Genomic DNA, 17,476 nt, shown 5'->3' with positions numbered 1-17,476 from the left:
CGCTGTATGTCTCTCTCAAATGTCAATATGCCTTGTATACTGTTGTGCAGGTTAGTTATCATTGTTTTAGTTTACAATGGAGCCCCTAGTTCCACTCTTTATACCCCTGATACCTCCTTTGTCCCACCCCCCACACATGCGGTGACCTCACCCATTACAACCAGCATGTCCAGAGATACAACCTCTCTCATCATCACCCAGTGCCTGGGCTTACCTCCGCTGTACCCGCACCCCACCATACCCCTGTTTGCGCATTATGCCCTGAATATATTCTACCATGCCCAGAAACCTGCTCCTCTTATTCTCTGTCCCCAACGCCCTAGGCGACCAGTTTTGATAGCCTTCAGCCGCACCCTCATACTACTCCTTCTCTGTTCCGCGGGTGATGTGGAGGTAAACCCAGGCCCTGCATGTCCCCAGGCACCCTCATTTGTTGACTTCTGTGATCGAAAAAGCCTTGGTTTCATGCATGTCAACATCAGAAGCCTCCTCCCTAAGTGTGTCTTACTCACTGCTCTAGCACACTCTGCTAACCCTGATGTCCTTGCCGTGTCTGAATCCTGGCTCAGGAAGGCCACCAAAAATTTGATTTTTTCCATACCCAACTATAACATCTTCCGTCAAGATAGAACTGCCAAAGGGGGAGGAGTTGCAGTCTACTGCAGAGATAGCCTGCAAAGTAATGTCATACTTTCCAGGTCCATACCCAAACAGTTCGAACTACTAATTTTGAAAATTACTCTCTCCAGAAATAAGTCTCTCACTGTTGCCGCCTGCTACCGACCCCCCTCAGCTCCCAGCTGTGCCCTGGACACCATTTGTGAATTGATCGCCCCCCATCTAGCTTCAGAGTTTGTTCTGTTAGGTGACCTAAACTGGGATATGCTTAACGCCCCGGCAGTCCTACAATCTAAGCTAGATGCCCTCAATCTCACTCAAATCATCAAGGAACCCACCAGGTACAACCCTAACTCTGTAAACAAGGGCACCCTCATTGACGTCATCCTGACCAACTGGCCCTCCAAATACACCTCCGCTGTCTACAACCAGGATCTCAGCGATCACTGCCTCATTGCCTGTATCCGCTACGGAGCCGCAGTCAAACGACCACCCCTCATCACTGTCAAATGCTCCCTAAAACACTTCTGTGAGCAGGCCTTTCTAATCGACCTGGCCCGGGTATCCTGGAAGGACATTGACCTCATCCCGTCAGTTGAGGATGCCTGGTCTTTCTTTAAAAGTAACTTCCTCACCATTTTAGATAAGCATGCTCCGTTCAAAAAATGCAGAACTAAGAACAGATATAGCCCCTGGTTCACTCCAGACCTGACTGCCCTCGACCAGCACAAAAACATCCTGTGGCGGACTGCACTAACATCGAATAGTCCCCGCGATATGCAACTGTTCAGGGAAGTCAGGAACCAATACACACAGTCAGTCAGGAAAGCTAAAGCCAACTTCTTCAGGCAGAAGTTTGCATCCTGTAGCTCCAACTCCAAAAAGTTCTGGGACACTGTGAAGTCCATGGAGAACAAGAGCACCTCCTCCCAGCTGCCCACTGCACTGAGGCTAGGTAACACGGTCACCACCGATAAATCCATGATTATCGAAAACTTCAACAAGCATTTCTCAACGGCTGGCCATGCCTTCCGCCTGGCTACTCCAACCTCGGCCAACAGCTCCCCCCCCCCCCCCCACAGCTACTCGCCCAAGCCTCTCCAGGTTCTCCTTTACCCAAATCCAGATAGCAGATGTTCTGAAAGAGCTGCAAAACCTGGACCCGTACAAATCAGCTGGGCTTGACAATCTCGACCCTCTATTCCTGAAACTATCCGCCGCCATTGTCGCAACCCCTATTACCAGCCTGTTCAACCTCTCTTTCATATCGTCTGAGATCCCCAAGGATTGGAAAGCTGCCGCAGTCATCCCCCTCTTCAAAGGGGGCGACACCCTGGACCCAAACTGTTACAGACCTATATCCATCCTGCCCTGCCTATCTAAGGTCTTCGAAAGCCAAGTCAACAAACAGGTCACTGACCATCTTGAATCCCACCGTACCTTCTCCGCTGTGCAATCTGGTTTCCGAGCCGGTCACGGGTGTACCTCAGCCACGCTCAAGGTACTAAACGATATCATAACCGCCATCGATAAAAGACAGTACTGTGCAGCCGTCTTCATAGACCTTGCCAAGGCTTTCGACTCTGTCAATCACCGTATTCTTATCGGCAGACTCAGTAGCCTCGGTTTTTCGGATGACTGCCTTGCCTGGTTCACCAATTACTTTGCAGACAGAGTTCAGTGTGTCAAATCGGAGGGCATGCTGTCCGGTCCTCTGGCAGTCTCTATGGGGGTGCCACAGGGTTCAATTCTCGGGCCGACTCTTTTCTCTGTATATATCAATGATGTTTCTCATGCTGCGGGCGATTCCCTGATCCACTTCTACGCAGACGACACCATTCTATATACTTCCGGCCCGTCCTTGGACACTGTGCTATCTAACCTCCAAACGAGCTTCAATGCCATACAGCACTCCTTCCGTGGCCTCCAACTGCTCTTAAACGCTAGTAAAACCAAATGCATGCTTTTCAACCGTTCGCTGCCTGCACCCGCACGCCTGACCAGCATCACCACCCTGGATGGTTCCGACCTTGAATATGTGGACATCTATAAGTACCTAGGTGTCTGGCTAGACTCTAAACTCTCCTTCCAGACCCATATCAAACATCTCCAATCGAAAATCAAATCAAGAGTCGGCTTTCTATTCCGCAACAAAGCCTCCTTCACTCACGCCGCCAAACTTACCCTAGTAAAACTGACAATCCTACCGATCCTTGACTTCGGCGATGTCATCTACAAAATTGCTTCCAACACTCTACTCAGCAAACTGGATGCAGTTTATCACAGTGCCATCCGTTTTGTCACTAAAGCACCTTATACCACCCACCACTGCGACTTGTATGCTCTAGTCGGCTGGCCCTCGCTACATATTCGTCGCCAGACCCACTGGCTCCAGGTCATCTACAAGTCCATGCTAGGTAAAGCTCCGCCTTATCTCAGTTCACTGGTTACGATTGCAACACCCATCCGTAGCACGCGCTCCAGCAGGTGTATCTCACTGATCATCCCTAAAGCCAACACCTCATTTGGCCGCCTTTCGTTCCAGTTCTCTGCTGCCTGTGACTGGAACGAATTGCAAAAATCGCTGAAGTTGGAGACTTTTATCTCCCTCACCAACTTCAAACATCTGCTATCTGAGCAGCTAACCGATCGCTGCAGCTGTACATAGTCTATTGGTAAATAGCCCACCCATTTTCACCTACCTCATCCCCATACTGTTTTTATTTATTTATTTTTCTGCTCTTTTGCACACCAATATCTCTATCTCTACCTTTACATAACCATCTGATCATTTATCACTCCAGTGTTAATCTGCATAATTGTAATTATTTGCCTACCTTCTCATGCCTTTTGCACACAATGTATATATAGACTCCCCTTTTTTCTACTGTGTTATTGACTTGTTAATTGTTTACTCCATGTGTAACTCTGTGTTGTCTGTTCACACTGCTATGCCTTATCTTGGCCAGGTCGCAGTTGCAAATGAGAACTTGTTCTCAACTAGCCTACCTGGTTAAATAAAGGTGAAATAAAAAAAATAAAAAAATAAAAAAAATAAAAAATATTGTGATAAATTGCAGGCCACACTACTTGCCTAGAGAGTTTTCAGCTATACTTTTCGTGGCTGTTTATTTACCACCACAGACAGATGCTGGCACTAAGACCGCACTCAGTCAGCTGTATAAGGAAATAAGCAACCAGGAAACCACTCACCCAGAGGCGGCGTTCCTAGTGGCCGGAGACTTTAATGCAGGGAAACATATCAGTTCTACCAAATTTCCATCGACATGTTAAATGTGCAACCAGAGGGAAAAAAAATATAAATCACCTGTACTCCACACACAGAGACACATACAAAGCTCTCCCTCGCCCTCCATTTGGTAAATACGACCACAACTCTATCCTCCTGATTCCTGCTTACAAGCAAAAATTAAAGCAGGAAGCACCAGTGACTTGGTCTATAAAAAAGTGGTCAGATGAAGCAGATGCTAAACTACAGGACTGTTTTGCTCTGACAGACTGGAATATCTTCCGGGATTGTTCCGATGGCATTGAAGAGTACACGACATCAGTCACTGGCTTTATCAATAAGTGCATCGAGGATGTCGTCCCCACAGTGACTGTACCTATATACCCCAACCAGAAGCCATGGATTACAGGCAACATTCGCACTGAGCTAAAGGGTAGAGCTGCCACTTTCGAGATGTGGGGCTCTAACCCAGAAGCTTACAAGACATCATGCTATGCCCTGCGACGAACCATCAACCAGGCAAAGCGTCAATACAGGGCTAAGATTGAATCATACTACACCGGCTCTGACGCTTGTCTTATGTGGCAGGGTTTGCAAACTATTACAGACTACAAAGGGAAGCGCACAGCCGCGAGCTGCCCAGTGACACGAGCCTACCAGACGAGCTAAATCACTTCTATGCTCACTTCGAGGCAAGCAACACTGAGGCATGCATGAGAGCATCAGCTGTTCCGGACGACTGTGTGATCACGCTCTCCGTAACCAATGTGAGTAAGACCTTTAAACAGGTCAACATACACAAGGCTGCAGGGCCAGACGGATTACCAGGACATGTGCTCTAGACATGTGCTGACCAACTGGCAGGTGTCTTCACTGACATTTTCAACATCTCCCTGATTGAGTCTGTAATACCAACATGTTTCAAGCAGACCACCCTAGTCCCTGTGCCCAACAACACAAAGGCAACCTGCCTAAATAACTACAGACCCGTAGCACTCACATCCGTAGCCATGAAGTGCTTTGAAAGGTTGGTAATGGCTCACATCAATACCATTATCCCAGAAACCTTAGACCCACTCCAATGTGCATATCGCCCAAACAGATCCACAGATGATGCAATCACTATTGCACTCCACACTGCCCTTTCCCACCTGGACAAAAGGAACACCTATGTGAGAATGCTATTCATTGACTACAGCTCAGCGTTCAACACCATAGTGCCCTCAAAGCTCATCACTAAATTAAGGATCCTGGGACTAAACACTTCCCTCTGCAACTGGATTCTGGACTTCCTGACGGGGCCGCCCCTAGGTGGTGAAGGTAGGTAGCAACACATCTGCCACACTGATCCTCAACACTGGAGCTCCCCAGGGGTGTGTGCTCAGTCCCCTCCTGTACTCCCTGTTCACCCACGACTGCATGGCCAGGCACGACTCCAACACCATCATTAAGTTTGAAGATGACACAACAGTGGTAGGCCTGATCACCGACAATGACGAGACAGCCTATAGGGAGAAAGTCAGAGACCTGGCCGGGTGGTGCCAGAATAACAACCTATCCCTCAACGTAACCAAGACTAAGGAGATTATTGTGAACTACAGGAAAAGGAGGACCGAGCACGCCCCCATTCTCATCGATAGGGCTGTAGTGGAGCAGGTTGAGAGCTTCAAGTTCCTTGGTGTCCACATCAACAACAAACTAGAATGGTACAAACACACCAAGACAGTCGTGAAGAGGGCACGACAAAGCCTATTCCCCCTCAGGAAAATAAAAAGATTTGGCATGGGTCCTGAGATCCTCAAAAGGTTCTACAACTGCAACATCGAGAGCATCCTGATTGGTTGCATCACTGCCTGGTACGGCAATTGCTCGGCCTCTGACCGCAAGGCACACAGAGGTTAGTGCGTACAGCCCAGTACATCACTGGGGCTAAGCTGCCTGCCATCCAGGATCTCTACACCAGGCGGTGTCAGAGGAAGGCCCTAAATTGTCAAAGACCCCAGCCACACCTGTCATAGACTGTTCTCTCTACTACCGCATGGCAAGTGGTGCCGGAGAGCCAAGTCTAGGACAAAAAGGTTTTCCAACAGTTTTTACCCCCAAGCCATAAGACTCCTGAACAGGTAATCAAAGGGCTACCCGGACTATTTGCATTGTGTGCCTCCCCCAACCCCTCTTTTATGCTGTTGCTACTCTCTGTTTATCATATATGCATAGTCACTTTAACTATACATTCATGTACATACTACCTCAATTGGGCCAGCCAACCAGTGCTCCCACACATTGGCTAACCGGGCTTTCTGCATTGTGTCCCACCCACCACCTGCCAACCCCTCTTTTACGCTACTGCTACTCTCTGTTCATCATATATGCATGGTCACTTGAACCATATCTACATGTACATACTACCTCAATCAGCCTGACTAACCGGTGTCTGTATGTAGCCGCGCTACTTCTTTAGCCTCGCTACTGTATATAGCCTGTCTTTTTACTGTTGTTATATTTCTTTACCTACCTATTGTTCACCTAATACCTTTTCTGCACTATTGGTTAGAGCCTGTAAGTATTTCACTGTAAGGTTGTATTCAGCACACGTGACAAATAAACTTTGATTTGATTTGAAACTAACGGCCCTCCAGGACAGCTACAGCACCCGATGTCACAGGAAGGCCAAAAGGATAATCAAGGACAACAACCGCCCGAGCCACTGCCTGTTCACCCTGCTATCATCCAGAGGTCAGTACAAGTGTATCAAAGCAGGGACCGAGAGACTGAAAAACAGCTTCTATCTCAAGGCCATCAGACTGTTAAACAGCCATCACTAACATAGAGTGGCTGCTGCCAACATACAGACTCAAATCTCTGGCCACTTTAATAAAATTAATAAATGCATTTAATAAATGTATCACTAGTCAATTTGAATAACGCCACTTTAAAACTGTCTACATATCTTACATTACTCATCTCATATGTATATATTGTATTCTATACCATCTACTGCATCTTGCCTATGCCGCAAGGCCATCGCTCATCCATATATATATATATATATATATATATATATATGTACATATTCTTATTCATCCCTTTACATTTGTGTGTGTAACAAGCATTTCGCTACACTCACATTAACTTCTGCTAACCATGTGTATGTGACCAATCAAATTTGATTTGAACATTTGAAACATCTTTATCCTTTTGTAACCTTTATGAGTGCAATGTTTACTGTACATGTTTTTTTTTAATGCTTTTTCTTTCTACTCACTTTTGTTTATTGTTTATTTCACTTGCATTGGCAATGTAAAATAGATTTCCCAAGCCAATAAAGCCCCTTTGAATGGAATTGAATAGAGAGAGAGAGAGTGAGTGATTGATAGAGAGAGAAATGCCCCACTCAGGTAGGATAATCTTTCAGAACTGGCACTGTAGTATGGGGATGATTATTCCCAGTGTTTTCCCTGGTTGTTTCTTCTTCTCACACCACTCCCTGACAAAAGTCAAATGGAAGACCAGGCAGTGAATTCATAGTTTCATCCCTATGGAGAAAACGTGGCTTAAAATAAAGACTTTCAAGCTATCTCGGTTTATCTGGCGATCTTGTGTGTTGTTGAAGGGGTGGTATACAACCAAGACAGAATTAGTGGTATAATTAGATTGAATCTATTATATTATCAATTTCAACCCCATGTAACTGCTTTATACGTTAACCTAAGATCTACTGACAGGCCATTATTTATATTAAATACATTTCATCAACCAAATGCATTTCATTGTTTAATAACATCATGCTGAGATATAACCAGGAATCCCACCATTGACTAACATAAAAAGAGATGGAGAAATCTTAAAACTGCTTAAAACATTCAGGACTCTGTCGCACGCGCAGCCCTTGGGAAGCAACCTTACGAAACAAGAAAACCCCAATATTTTTAAGTCTCTCTGAAAGATCATGCTAATTTTGTGTTTTCGGTCCGTTCTTTAAAATCAAAAAATGATTGGCTACATTTTATATTTTTACTTGATTGTAGCAAAAGTCCAACTGCAGATGATACAAATGTCCTTCTCCAAATATACACTGAGTATACCAAACATTTGGAACACTTTCCTAATATTGAGTTTCCCCCCCACTTTTGCCCTCAGAACAGTCTCAATTTGTTGGGACATGGATTCGACAAGGTGTTCTACAGGGATGCTGACCTACGTTGACTCCAATGCTTCACACAGTTGTGTCAAGTTGGCTGGATGTCCTTTGGGTGGTGGACCATTCTTGGTACACACAGGAAACTGTTGAGCGTGAAAAACCCATCAGCGTTGCAATTCTTGACCCAATCTAGTACGCCTGGCACCAACTTCCATACCGTGTTCAAAGGCACTTAAATCTTGTGTCTTGCCCATTCACCAAACATTGCATTACACAGTAAGAACCTCATACTAATGGTCAAGCATGGTGGTGGTAGTGTGATGGTTTGGGGATCCTTTGCTGCCTCAGCACTTGGCGACTTGCCTTAACAGAAGGAACCATGAATTCTGCACTGTATCAAATAATTCAAAAGGAGAATGTCAGGCCATCCGTCTGTGAGCTGAAGCTGAAGTGCAGCTGGGTCATGCAGCAAGACAATGATCCAAAACACACAATGAGATCTACATGAAAATGGCTAAAAAGCAACAAATTTGAATTTTGGAATGGCATTGTCTAAGTCCAGACCTAATCCCAATTGAGATGTTGTGGCAGGACTTGAAACGATCAAATCATGCTTGAAAACCCACAAATGTCGCTGAGTTAAAGCATTTCTGCATGGAAGAGTTGGTCAAAATTCCTCCACAGCGACGTGAGAGACTGATCAACAACTACAGGAATCGATTAGTTGGGGTCATTGCAACTAAATGTGGCACAAACAGTTATTGAGTGTAAGAGGGCAATTACTTTTTCACATGGGGCATTGGGTGTTGCATAACTTTGTTTATGAAATACATTTTTAAAAGTATGTAATAGTTGTGTTATTTGTTCACTCATGTTCCCTTTATCTAATATTAGGTTTTGGTTGAAGATCCGATAACATTCACTATCAAAAATAAGGGGGCAAATACTTTTTCACAGCATTGTAAGTTGCTCTTATACCTATGCATAATAACAGTTCCTATTCTACTTTTGTAATTACAAATCCACTCTCAACTCCATTGTTTTGCAATTCAAATGCAATCACTAAAGTACTGTAACAGCATGTTAATAGAGTGTTATTACTAGTGTAATTACATCGTTACTTACTACACAGTAAAGGATTACCTATAATAATTTTGGAAACACTGAGGGGAAACAAGAACATGACTGGATTGATACACAGAAAGAAAACACCCATGAAGCAAAGGCTGCAGGCATATAGCTTTGATCAGCATGGCTACAGACAGTTACACATCCTCAGTGAGTACACTGTCAGCATTCCCTGTTTCCCATATTATTGAAACTGACACAATGGGATCAAAATACATGAAAATGAAGGGGCCAGAGAGATTCTCTCTGAATAAGAGTAATGAGTTGAGCCAACAAGGAGTTAGCCAGCCATCCGTTAGCTTTACATTATTTAACTTAAAGCTTATTAAGAGAATTCCCAATAGAGCTTGAATTAAAGATGAATGTTGATAAACAGTTTACTTAGCGACTGTTATGTAAAGCAATAAAAAAGTGAGTGAGAGAACACTCAGATCTATTATGCATTTATTGAACTTCACCCCAATGCGCTAGCATGTCTAGTGCTCTATGACAGACAGGTCGGGCTGGATCGAGTCCTTCATGCACAGAGTGGAAATGAATTGACTTCCTGGAAGTAGTTAAGCACATGTTGACAGAATGGAAGTTCTGACACACAGAAAAGCGCTGGGTGAGATAGTGACAGAAAACTCTGACACTATGGTAAGTCTCTCTCTTTCTCATAAATTAGCTTTCTGTGCACATTGATCCCTCTCCCCATCATCCCCTCTGATGGTGAGTAAGTGAGAGGCTCATTGTAGTGGACACACGCGCACTGACCCACTCTGGGAGTTAATTTGTTTTTATTGACTAGATAGAACACCTGCGTTTCCAGCTGTAACTTATCATGGTTAGCACAGGCTTCCAGGGAGCTGAGGCTCCATGCTTACAGCCACTCATCAACAGATGGGAACAGGGAGACTTTACATCACTGTCCAACCCTAGTGTCCCCAAAAAACACTCTCTCTGACCTTTGCTGAGCCTTATGGTACACAAGGTTAGATCAGGTGAGTGAGTAGTGAGTACTCAGTAGTTGGTGCATTTCCATACAGGATTTATCTGTGTTTTACCCAAAAGGCTCAGACTTTTCTGTTTACATCTACGCGGGCCGGTATTCGTGTCTCACTGGGCCATGGCTCCGGCAGACCTGCTCTCACTTGGGGCCAATGCCAGGCCACTGGTACTTTTAGATTTAATTTACATAACAATGACTAACTGGGAACTTTAAGACCTTCTCACAAAGCAACTGTTTATGCAGAGGTTATGAATTCTGCGTTCCACAGTCCTCACTGTCAGTCCTAGCTATGGAAACACAATATCCCTAGTTTTACATAAAGGTGTATACACTAATGTAACACTGGTGTTACAGTCGCAAAGGAGCTAGGTGTGATCTACTGAAGTTCACAGCTATATTCATATTTTTCTCTCCTTCACATCTTTGAAGCAAGAGAGCAAATCAGGGTTTTGATTTAATTTTTTCTTTGATTCTCTTTTCATTTCACTCAAAGAGAACTGAGAATTTCCAATCAATATGCCTCACTGTGAGTTTCTACTATAAGCCCCACAGCAGGCAAACACGTCACACCAAAAGGACACAACGATCCTCTCACTGCAGGGCAGTGTTACCTCCGCTCTTACTCATTTCCCCCCTACAACAGACAAGATGAATGAGAACACTCATAGTAGCAGTGCGTGGGTAAAATCACTGCTGAAGCCAGAAAAAAAGCCTATTACAACTTATATGTTGTGATAATTGCGTTGTTTGCTCTATAACCTGTTAGCTCATATGCCTTGCGACCGTGATATATAGGCCTAAAGGTCGAGACAATAAGACATAGTGGCAGAATAAATTCAACCACACCTTTGTTTCATCACAAAACCGGAGAGCAACTTCTGTCCAGTGAAGTCGACAAAGCATATTGCAAACAGTTACATGACCTACAGCATGGTCAAGCAAGTTAATGTTTCCGAATTTTCAGACCACTAAACTACTATTGATTTAGAACCACGGAGAGTTACCGCAAGTCGCAAAGAAAATTGCCTCCACTACTCCAGCACCATTTCAACATCATCAAATCACCTATGCTTAGTCTAATACAGTGACAACTAAAAGATACCAAAAACAATTTAGTCCAATGTAAGCTAAATATTACGTGGCTGTCCATGGTTCTGATTTCTGTGTGTGTGTGTGTGTGTGTGTGTGTGTGCACGTTCGTGCAAGTAGGAAAAACATGTTGACTCACCCTACAGTACTTCTAGAGGAACGCCAATGCCATCCTTCATGTTGATTAAACGGTCTGTCACTCTGTCATTCAGTACATGCTTTGATTTTTTGTTGTCCTAGGCTACCTGGTTAAAATGCTTGCTCGCTCGCCTAACTTCCTTTCATGGGCAACGTTAGTTAACATTAGTCTTCTACGGCTAGCTACATATTGAACTTCCCCCCTCTCCGGCCAGGGGCGGCACAATGTATGAATTAATGGTTGGATCAGAATCACTGTTATAATCATTGGCCAGTAGGGAGAATTAAGTAAACCACAAGGCCAAATCCCTATCTCCATCCATGGATAATTTAATAAAGCGCCACTGGAGGACAACAACACAATTCAAGTTGTTTCTGTCAATGACGTATATTCTCAATGCGATTTGAAGAGTGACGCCAAATCCAAACTGACTTCCCTTCATACTTTTTGGGGGTGTGCCAGGACCATTCGCAGTTGACATCACTCAGTTTAGCGCAACGCTAATTGGCTATAATTTTAAACTTTTTTATCAAGGGAGGCCAAATGCTCACCGGCGGCAACAATGTCATACTCTTTTGGACCAGACAGCATCTGAAAGATGGCCTACATATACCGAGGGGCACTGTTTCGCCTGCTCGAACGCTTTCTCCGGTGAGATACATTCAGCCTTGCGAATTGAAGGACAATTATGAAACACAGAGAAGAAAGATAAAATAGTGTGTTTTTCTTTTTTTCTTAGTCAATATTTTTGGGGAAGCCTGGCTTCATGAATACACGTCACTGAACATTAATGTTCTGATCGAACGACCAACGTTTACCACTGCCAGTTCTTACTTACAGTACTCCTTATGACTTAGTTACAGTTCATGAAGTGCAAGTTAGTGTACATGCATAGTAAAGATGATATTAATAGGCTTGCTTTGCTGGGAATGATTATCACTATGCCTCATGATCTGTTGCAAATATTTAACATATTCCATACATCACTGAGAGCGATTTGTCATATTCCTGGAATTCCCGTGGGAGCTATGTCTCAAGGTGCCATTGCAGGGTACAGTCACCGGGAACAACGTGTCTTGCATTGATCCTAGACCAGCGGTAGAAAAAGTACCCAATTTTCATACTTGAGTAAAGATAAAGACACCTTAATATAAAATGACTCAAGTAAAAGAAATCCAGTAAAATACTACTTGAGTAAAAGTATTTGGTTTTAAATATACTTAAGTATCAAAAGTAAATGTAATTGCTAAAAATATACTTAAGTATCAACATGTAAAAGTATAAATCATTTCAAATTCCTTATATAAAGCAAACCAGGCGGCAGCATTTTTTAAAATATATATTTTTTAGTTTACGGATAGCCAGGGGCAAACTCCAACACTCAGACGACATAATTTACAAACAAAGCATGTGTGTTTAGTGAGTTCGCCAGATCAGAGGCAGTAGGGATGACTAGGCATTTCTCTTGATACGTGCATGAATTGGACCATATTCCTGTCCTGCTAAGCATTCAAAATGTAACAAGTACTTCTGGGTGTCAGGGAAAATGCATGGAGTAAAACGTTTTTTAAAAATCATTAGGAATGTAGTGAAGTAAAAGTAGTCAGACATATAAATATTAAAGTACAGATACCCCAAAAAACTACTTAAGTAGTACTTTCAAGTATTTTTACCCCCCCCCCCCCCCCCCCCATCCCAAGTGGGCAACCATAGAATCTGCTGTCTAAGCTGCACTGACCTTGGGGTGATGGGGTCCAATGAAGTTATGTTCTTCCTCAATAGCCCTTTAGGAACACAACCACACACAAACTGACACCACTGAATCACACACAACTCAGCAGTGCTAGAGGACACAAGTTCCTGTAACTCAGAACAGAAGTATGTCGATCTATCCAGAAATATTCATTCTCAGCCTGGACTAAGGGTGAAGAGTCGAGGTGTGTCACGCTCAGCTACCGTTTCATTTCACAGTGTTTGTTTAGGGACTCCACACCATGCTAAGTTCCTGCTGGAGAGAGGATGTGGGGAGTGGGTGAGGGTAATTATTTAATTATTGGGGCAGGGCTGATGTGAAGATGTGTGTGGAGAGCTCAGAGGGACGTTGTCTGATGAATCATATGGTGGAGAAATTCAGGTGGAGAAATTAAATTCCTCCCCATGCCTCCCTGTATGCTCCTTAAAGTGTAAACTCTACAGCAACCAAACCAGAAGCTTAATTTGCAAACAAAGGATTCAGGAGAGGCGCTTTATACTGCCTCACTTAATTGTGAAATTGTGGGATAAAGTGGATGCAATTCTCCTGGAGAGCCTGAACCTGATTTAATGAGGAATTAATGTCTGCTCCATGTGCCTGTGTACTGCAGTGAACTACCTTTAGAACACTTTCAAACCACAGAGGCATAACTTCTGGAGAGGGGGGAGGGGGGGGTAGAGAGAGAGAGAGAGATAGAAGTGATGAGAAAAAGAGAGTGAGAAATAAACATATTGGTATGGGATGCTGCTTCCAAAGCTTGTGGTGTATGTGCATAAATTAAATTGCATTTTTCTTTTTACACATAATTTTGATGCGAAAATAACAGTTAGAGTTGAGGGATTGCTCTGATCCGCACTGACAGAAAGGAGTATCTAATGCTTGTGCGCATCCGGAGGCTCAGATGTTTAGATGAGATACTGGGCTACTCTCTGGAGAGTCTACCAGGGTAAAGCAGATGAGATTCATTCATGATTTATTTCCATAGGCATGTTTTCCCTATTATATATATTCCCCAATGAATAGTAGGCTATTACATCAGCACCCCCCTTAGAAGAGGGAATCAAGGTGGCTGTTTCAATTGTCCTGATAAAGCATACAACTATTACAGAATACAGATAAGCCAATATAATGCATAGGCTATTATGAGAACTAGACAAAGCACTTTGTTCATCTAGAATGTTGCATTCATTCTCACACCACACACACTGACGCTTCGACTGCGCGTGACGATCTAGTGTAGTAGGCTAGGCTACCCGGTACCCAATAACAAAGTGCATGTGAATTCAAATGTATTAGAATAGATGACCATAGAGTACACTATAGGGTAACTAGCCTCCCGGGGTAACTGCCCCATCCCCCATAGTTTGTTTGCCTTAGCATGACTATCATCCTCATACCACATTCTGACTAAACGTTGCATTTTTAGTGTCAGAAACTGGACATTGTTCTTAGGGGGCTAGTTACCCTGATATGGACAAGTGAGAGTAAAAAACAAAACAATTGTTTACTTGAAATTAAAGTCAGTTGCCACATATCTTTACAATCATGTAATTTATTTTAATCTGTAATCTATTTTCCCCACGTCAGAAAATTAATTTTCCATTCAAACATTTAATATATTCTAACTCAATTATTTCGTCCCTCGGCACCGAGCAAATTTGGAATTGGAACCTTTTCCGGTGTCCACTTTCGCACGACTCGTTCCCCCATAATTACGAGACGCGTTTGATAAACGCCACTTGTGAACCCCCAACATAGTACTAACAAATTAAACACTTATTTATACGGAAAATGTACATTTCTAAAAGTAAACACTTACTCAGATGGAGAGCAACAGGCAAGAAAAGACACGCGTAATTCACGAGCGATACCATTCTGCTCAGGCAGCTCAACTCCGGAAAAAAAGACCACGTCCAAATGTTACAATCCGTTTGCTGAGCAAAGCTACTTTGCTACCTGCAACGGTAGTACTACATAGGTGATACAGTATCTCGCATCTTGCGCAAGAGAAGAGCGCCTACTCACTCCTATGTGCATCTAGTGCGCGTGAGGGAGGGCGCATTTGTGTGACCAGGGCACTCAATCTCATCTCTATGTATCAGTAGATGGATATCGGTATATACTGCATAAGTGTAATTTTACTCTCAAAACTCCAATAAACCCATGCTTGTCCTCATGAAAACAAACATTCGTATGTCAAAAACTTACCATCTTTGTTTTTCGTACGAGTTTACGCAACTGATTCAAACGCGGGCTATTTATTATCTTGACAAAATGTACAAACTTCACTGTGGTGTCAAATAGGAGACGTGAAATAAAAAAAACACTGAAATCCATTGAAGTAATTAATTTTTTTATTCCAAAATGTCGAGGGTAAAATATACAACACAATCCAAGCACAGGGAACAAAACACGATGGAAATAACAAAACGATCTACATTGGTCCGGATAATACAGGATAATATTCCTTGTAAACTAGGATTTTTTTTATACACTGTATAGCGTTTATGTGCAAGCTTCCTATCAAAATACAGGTCTGTGATTCTTGCGGCTTAACCCTGATCAATATGAAACATAAAAGTAAAACTACCTAAGAGCATGGAAACCATCCGGCTTTTACACTTCAGGTCACAATTGCTATTCCAAATGAACATTTGTTTAAGTTAATCGAGCACTCAGTGAAAAAGGCTCCGTTTCCAGAAATCCAGATATGTAACATTCAGTACAATAAAGGATGGATAGTCCACCTACCTGACCATGGACAGATTCGTCCTCTAACTCTCAACCTTCTGCAGAAAAATATAAACGAGATTCATGTCTGCGTTATGGCTTTGTAAAACAGATGGCTTATAACCTTGAAGACAGTGGTTTGCCTTTTTAATGCATGATCCCTCCAGAGCAGGGATTGGCAACTGTCGGCCCGCAGTCCTCCCCTTCGAAGGCCCCCCCCCAAAAAAAAAGAACTCAGTTGGGGTCTCAATTTACTGTTGCATGTTAGAATAGTAGACTAAAGGTGCAGTTTCGAAATGTGGTTGTGCATCAGCAGTTTTACTGTTGTCCGTCACTGATAGTAAGTCAATTTGCTCATGTCAGCAAACAAAAATAATTCAGATTGCCAGGTTAGTTTAGTGACCAAGTATCTAAACAAATAATATTCTAATTACCTTCAGGGGTTCCCATTGATATGGTTGTCTCACTGAGATACCATTTTAAAAATAGCAAAGATCTTCTCCACCCCATGTCGAAATGTGTAGAATTGCACGAAATGAAACTAAAAAGAAAAAAAAACATGTTTATCTGCTGTCAAGAGGAACTAAGACGTTTTGCTTGCAATGTGTGTGGGGTATGGATGTGGGTACACGGACTCAGGTATCTGCAGCCCCTCGTTTGTTCAGATCACCCATCCCTGCTCCAGAGTATGCAGGCATGCCTAGCGTTTTGTCTATCAATCAAATCAGCAGCTAAAGATGATCTGGCAACTATACACTGAGTGTACAAAACTTTAAGGACACCTACTCTTTCCATAACAGACTGACCAGGTGAATGCTACGATTCCTTACTGCTGGCACCTGTTAAATCCACTTCAAATCAGTGTATCTAAAGGGCAGGTTAAAATATTTAAGCATTCGCGAGATTTTATTTTGCATACCTTTATTTAACTAGGCAAGTCAGTTAAGAACAAATTCTTATTTTAAATGACGGCCTAGGAACAGTGGGTTAACTGCCTGTTCAGGAGCAAAACGACAGATTTGTACCTCGTCAGCTCAGGGGTTGAATAGTCCAACGCTCTAACCACTAGGCTACCCTGCCGTCCCAATGGATTGTGTATATGTGCCATTCAGAGGTTGAATGGGCAAGACAAAAGATGTAAGTGCCTTTGAAAGGGGTATGGTAGTAGTTGCCAGACATCGATTTGTGTCAAGAACTGGAACACTGCTGGGGTTTTTCATGCTCAACAATGGTCCACCACCCAAAGGACATCCAGCCAACTTGACAACTGTGGGAAGGATTGGAGTCAACATGGGCCAGCATCCCTGTGGAATGCGTTCGACACCTTGTAGAGTCCATGCCCCGACATATTCAGGCTGAGGAGAGGGAGTGCAACGTATTAGGAAGGTGTTCTTAATGTTTTGTACGCTCAGTGTATAGTGTTCACTGATGAAACTCAGTACTTGAAGCAAAGAAAAACAAGTCAGGAATCACCTTTTAACAAGTCATGATAAATAAATTGAACTGCCAAAAGGTGACCATCACTATAGTCAAACTAAAACATTCTGGCCTAGTTACATAAGCATGTTGTTTCAGGACTAATGTGCAGTGTACGGAATGGCAAGAAACACTGCCAAGCTTAGCTCACACTGCCCTAT

The 17,476-nt window shown here is 43.2% G+C and overlaps 1 protein-coding gene across 1 annotated transcript in view; it reads right to left on the bottom strand.

The window, feature by feature from the left end:
- nrn1la (neuritin 1-like a) overlaps positions 1–15,172 on the bottom strand; it is a 56,403-nt gene extending 41,231 nt beyond the window's left edge. Inside the window, exon 1 of the mRNA XM_021597865.2 lies at positions 14,929–15,172. Within this exon, the coding sequence (XP_021453540.1) occupies positions 14,929–14,983 (55 nt within the window). The 5' untranslated portion in view covers positions 14,984–15,172. The remainder of the gene's footprint in view (positions 1–14,928) is intronic.
- Positions 15,173–17,476: the final 2,304 nt, after the last annotated feature.

The sequence above is a fragment of the Oncorhynchus mykiss genome, chromosome 1 (genome assembly GCF_013265735.2).
Source record: "Oncorhynchus mykiss isolate Arlee chromosome 1, USDA_OmykA_1.1, whole genome shotgun sequence".
In the NCBI taxonomy this organism is placed as follows: Eukaryota; Metazoa; Chordata; class Actinopteri; order Salmoniformes; family Salmonidae; genus Oncorhynchus; species Oncorhynchus mykiss.
The sequence above is the reverse complement of the archived record's forward strand: the minus strand, read 5'-3'. Positions and strand labels throughout refer to the sequence as shown.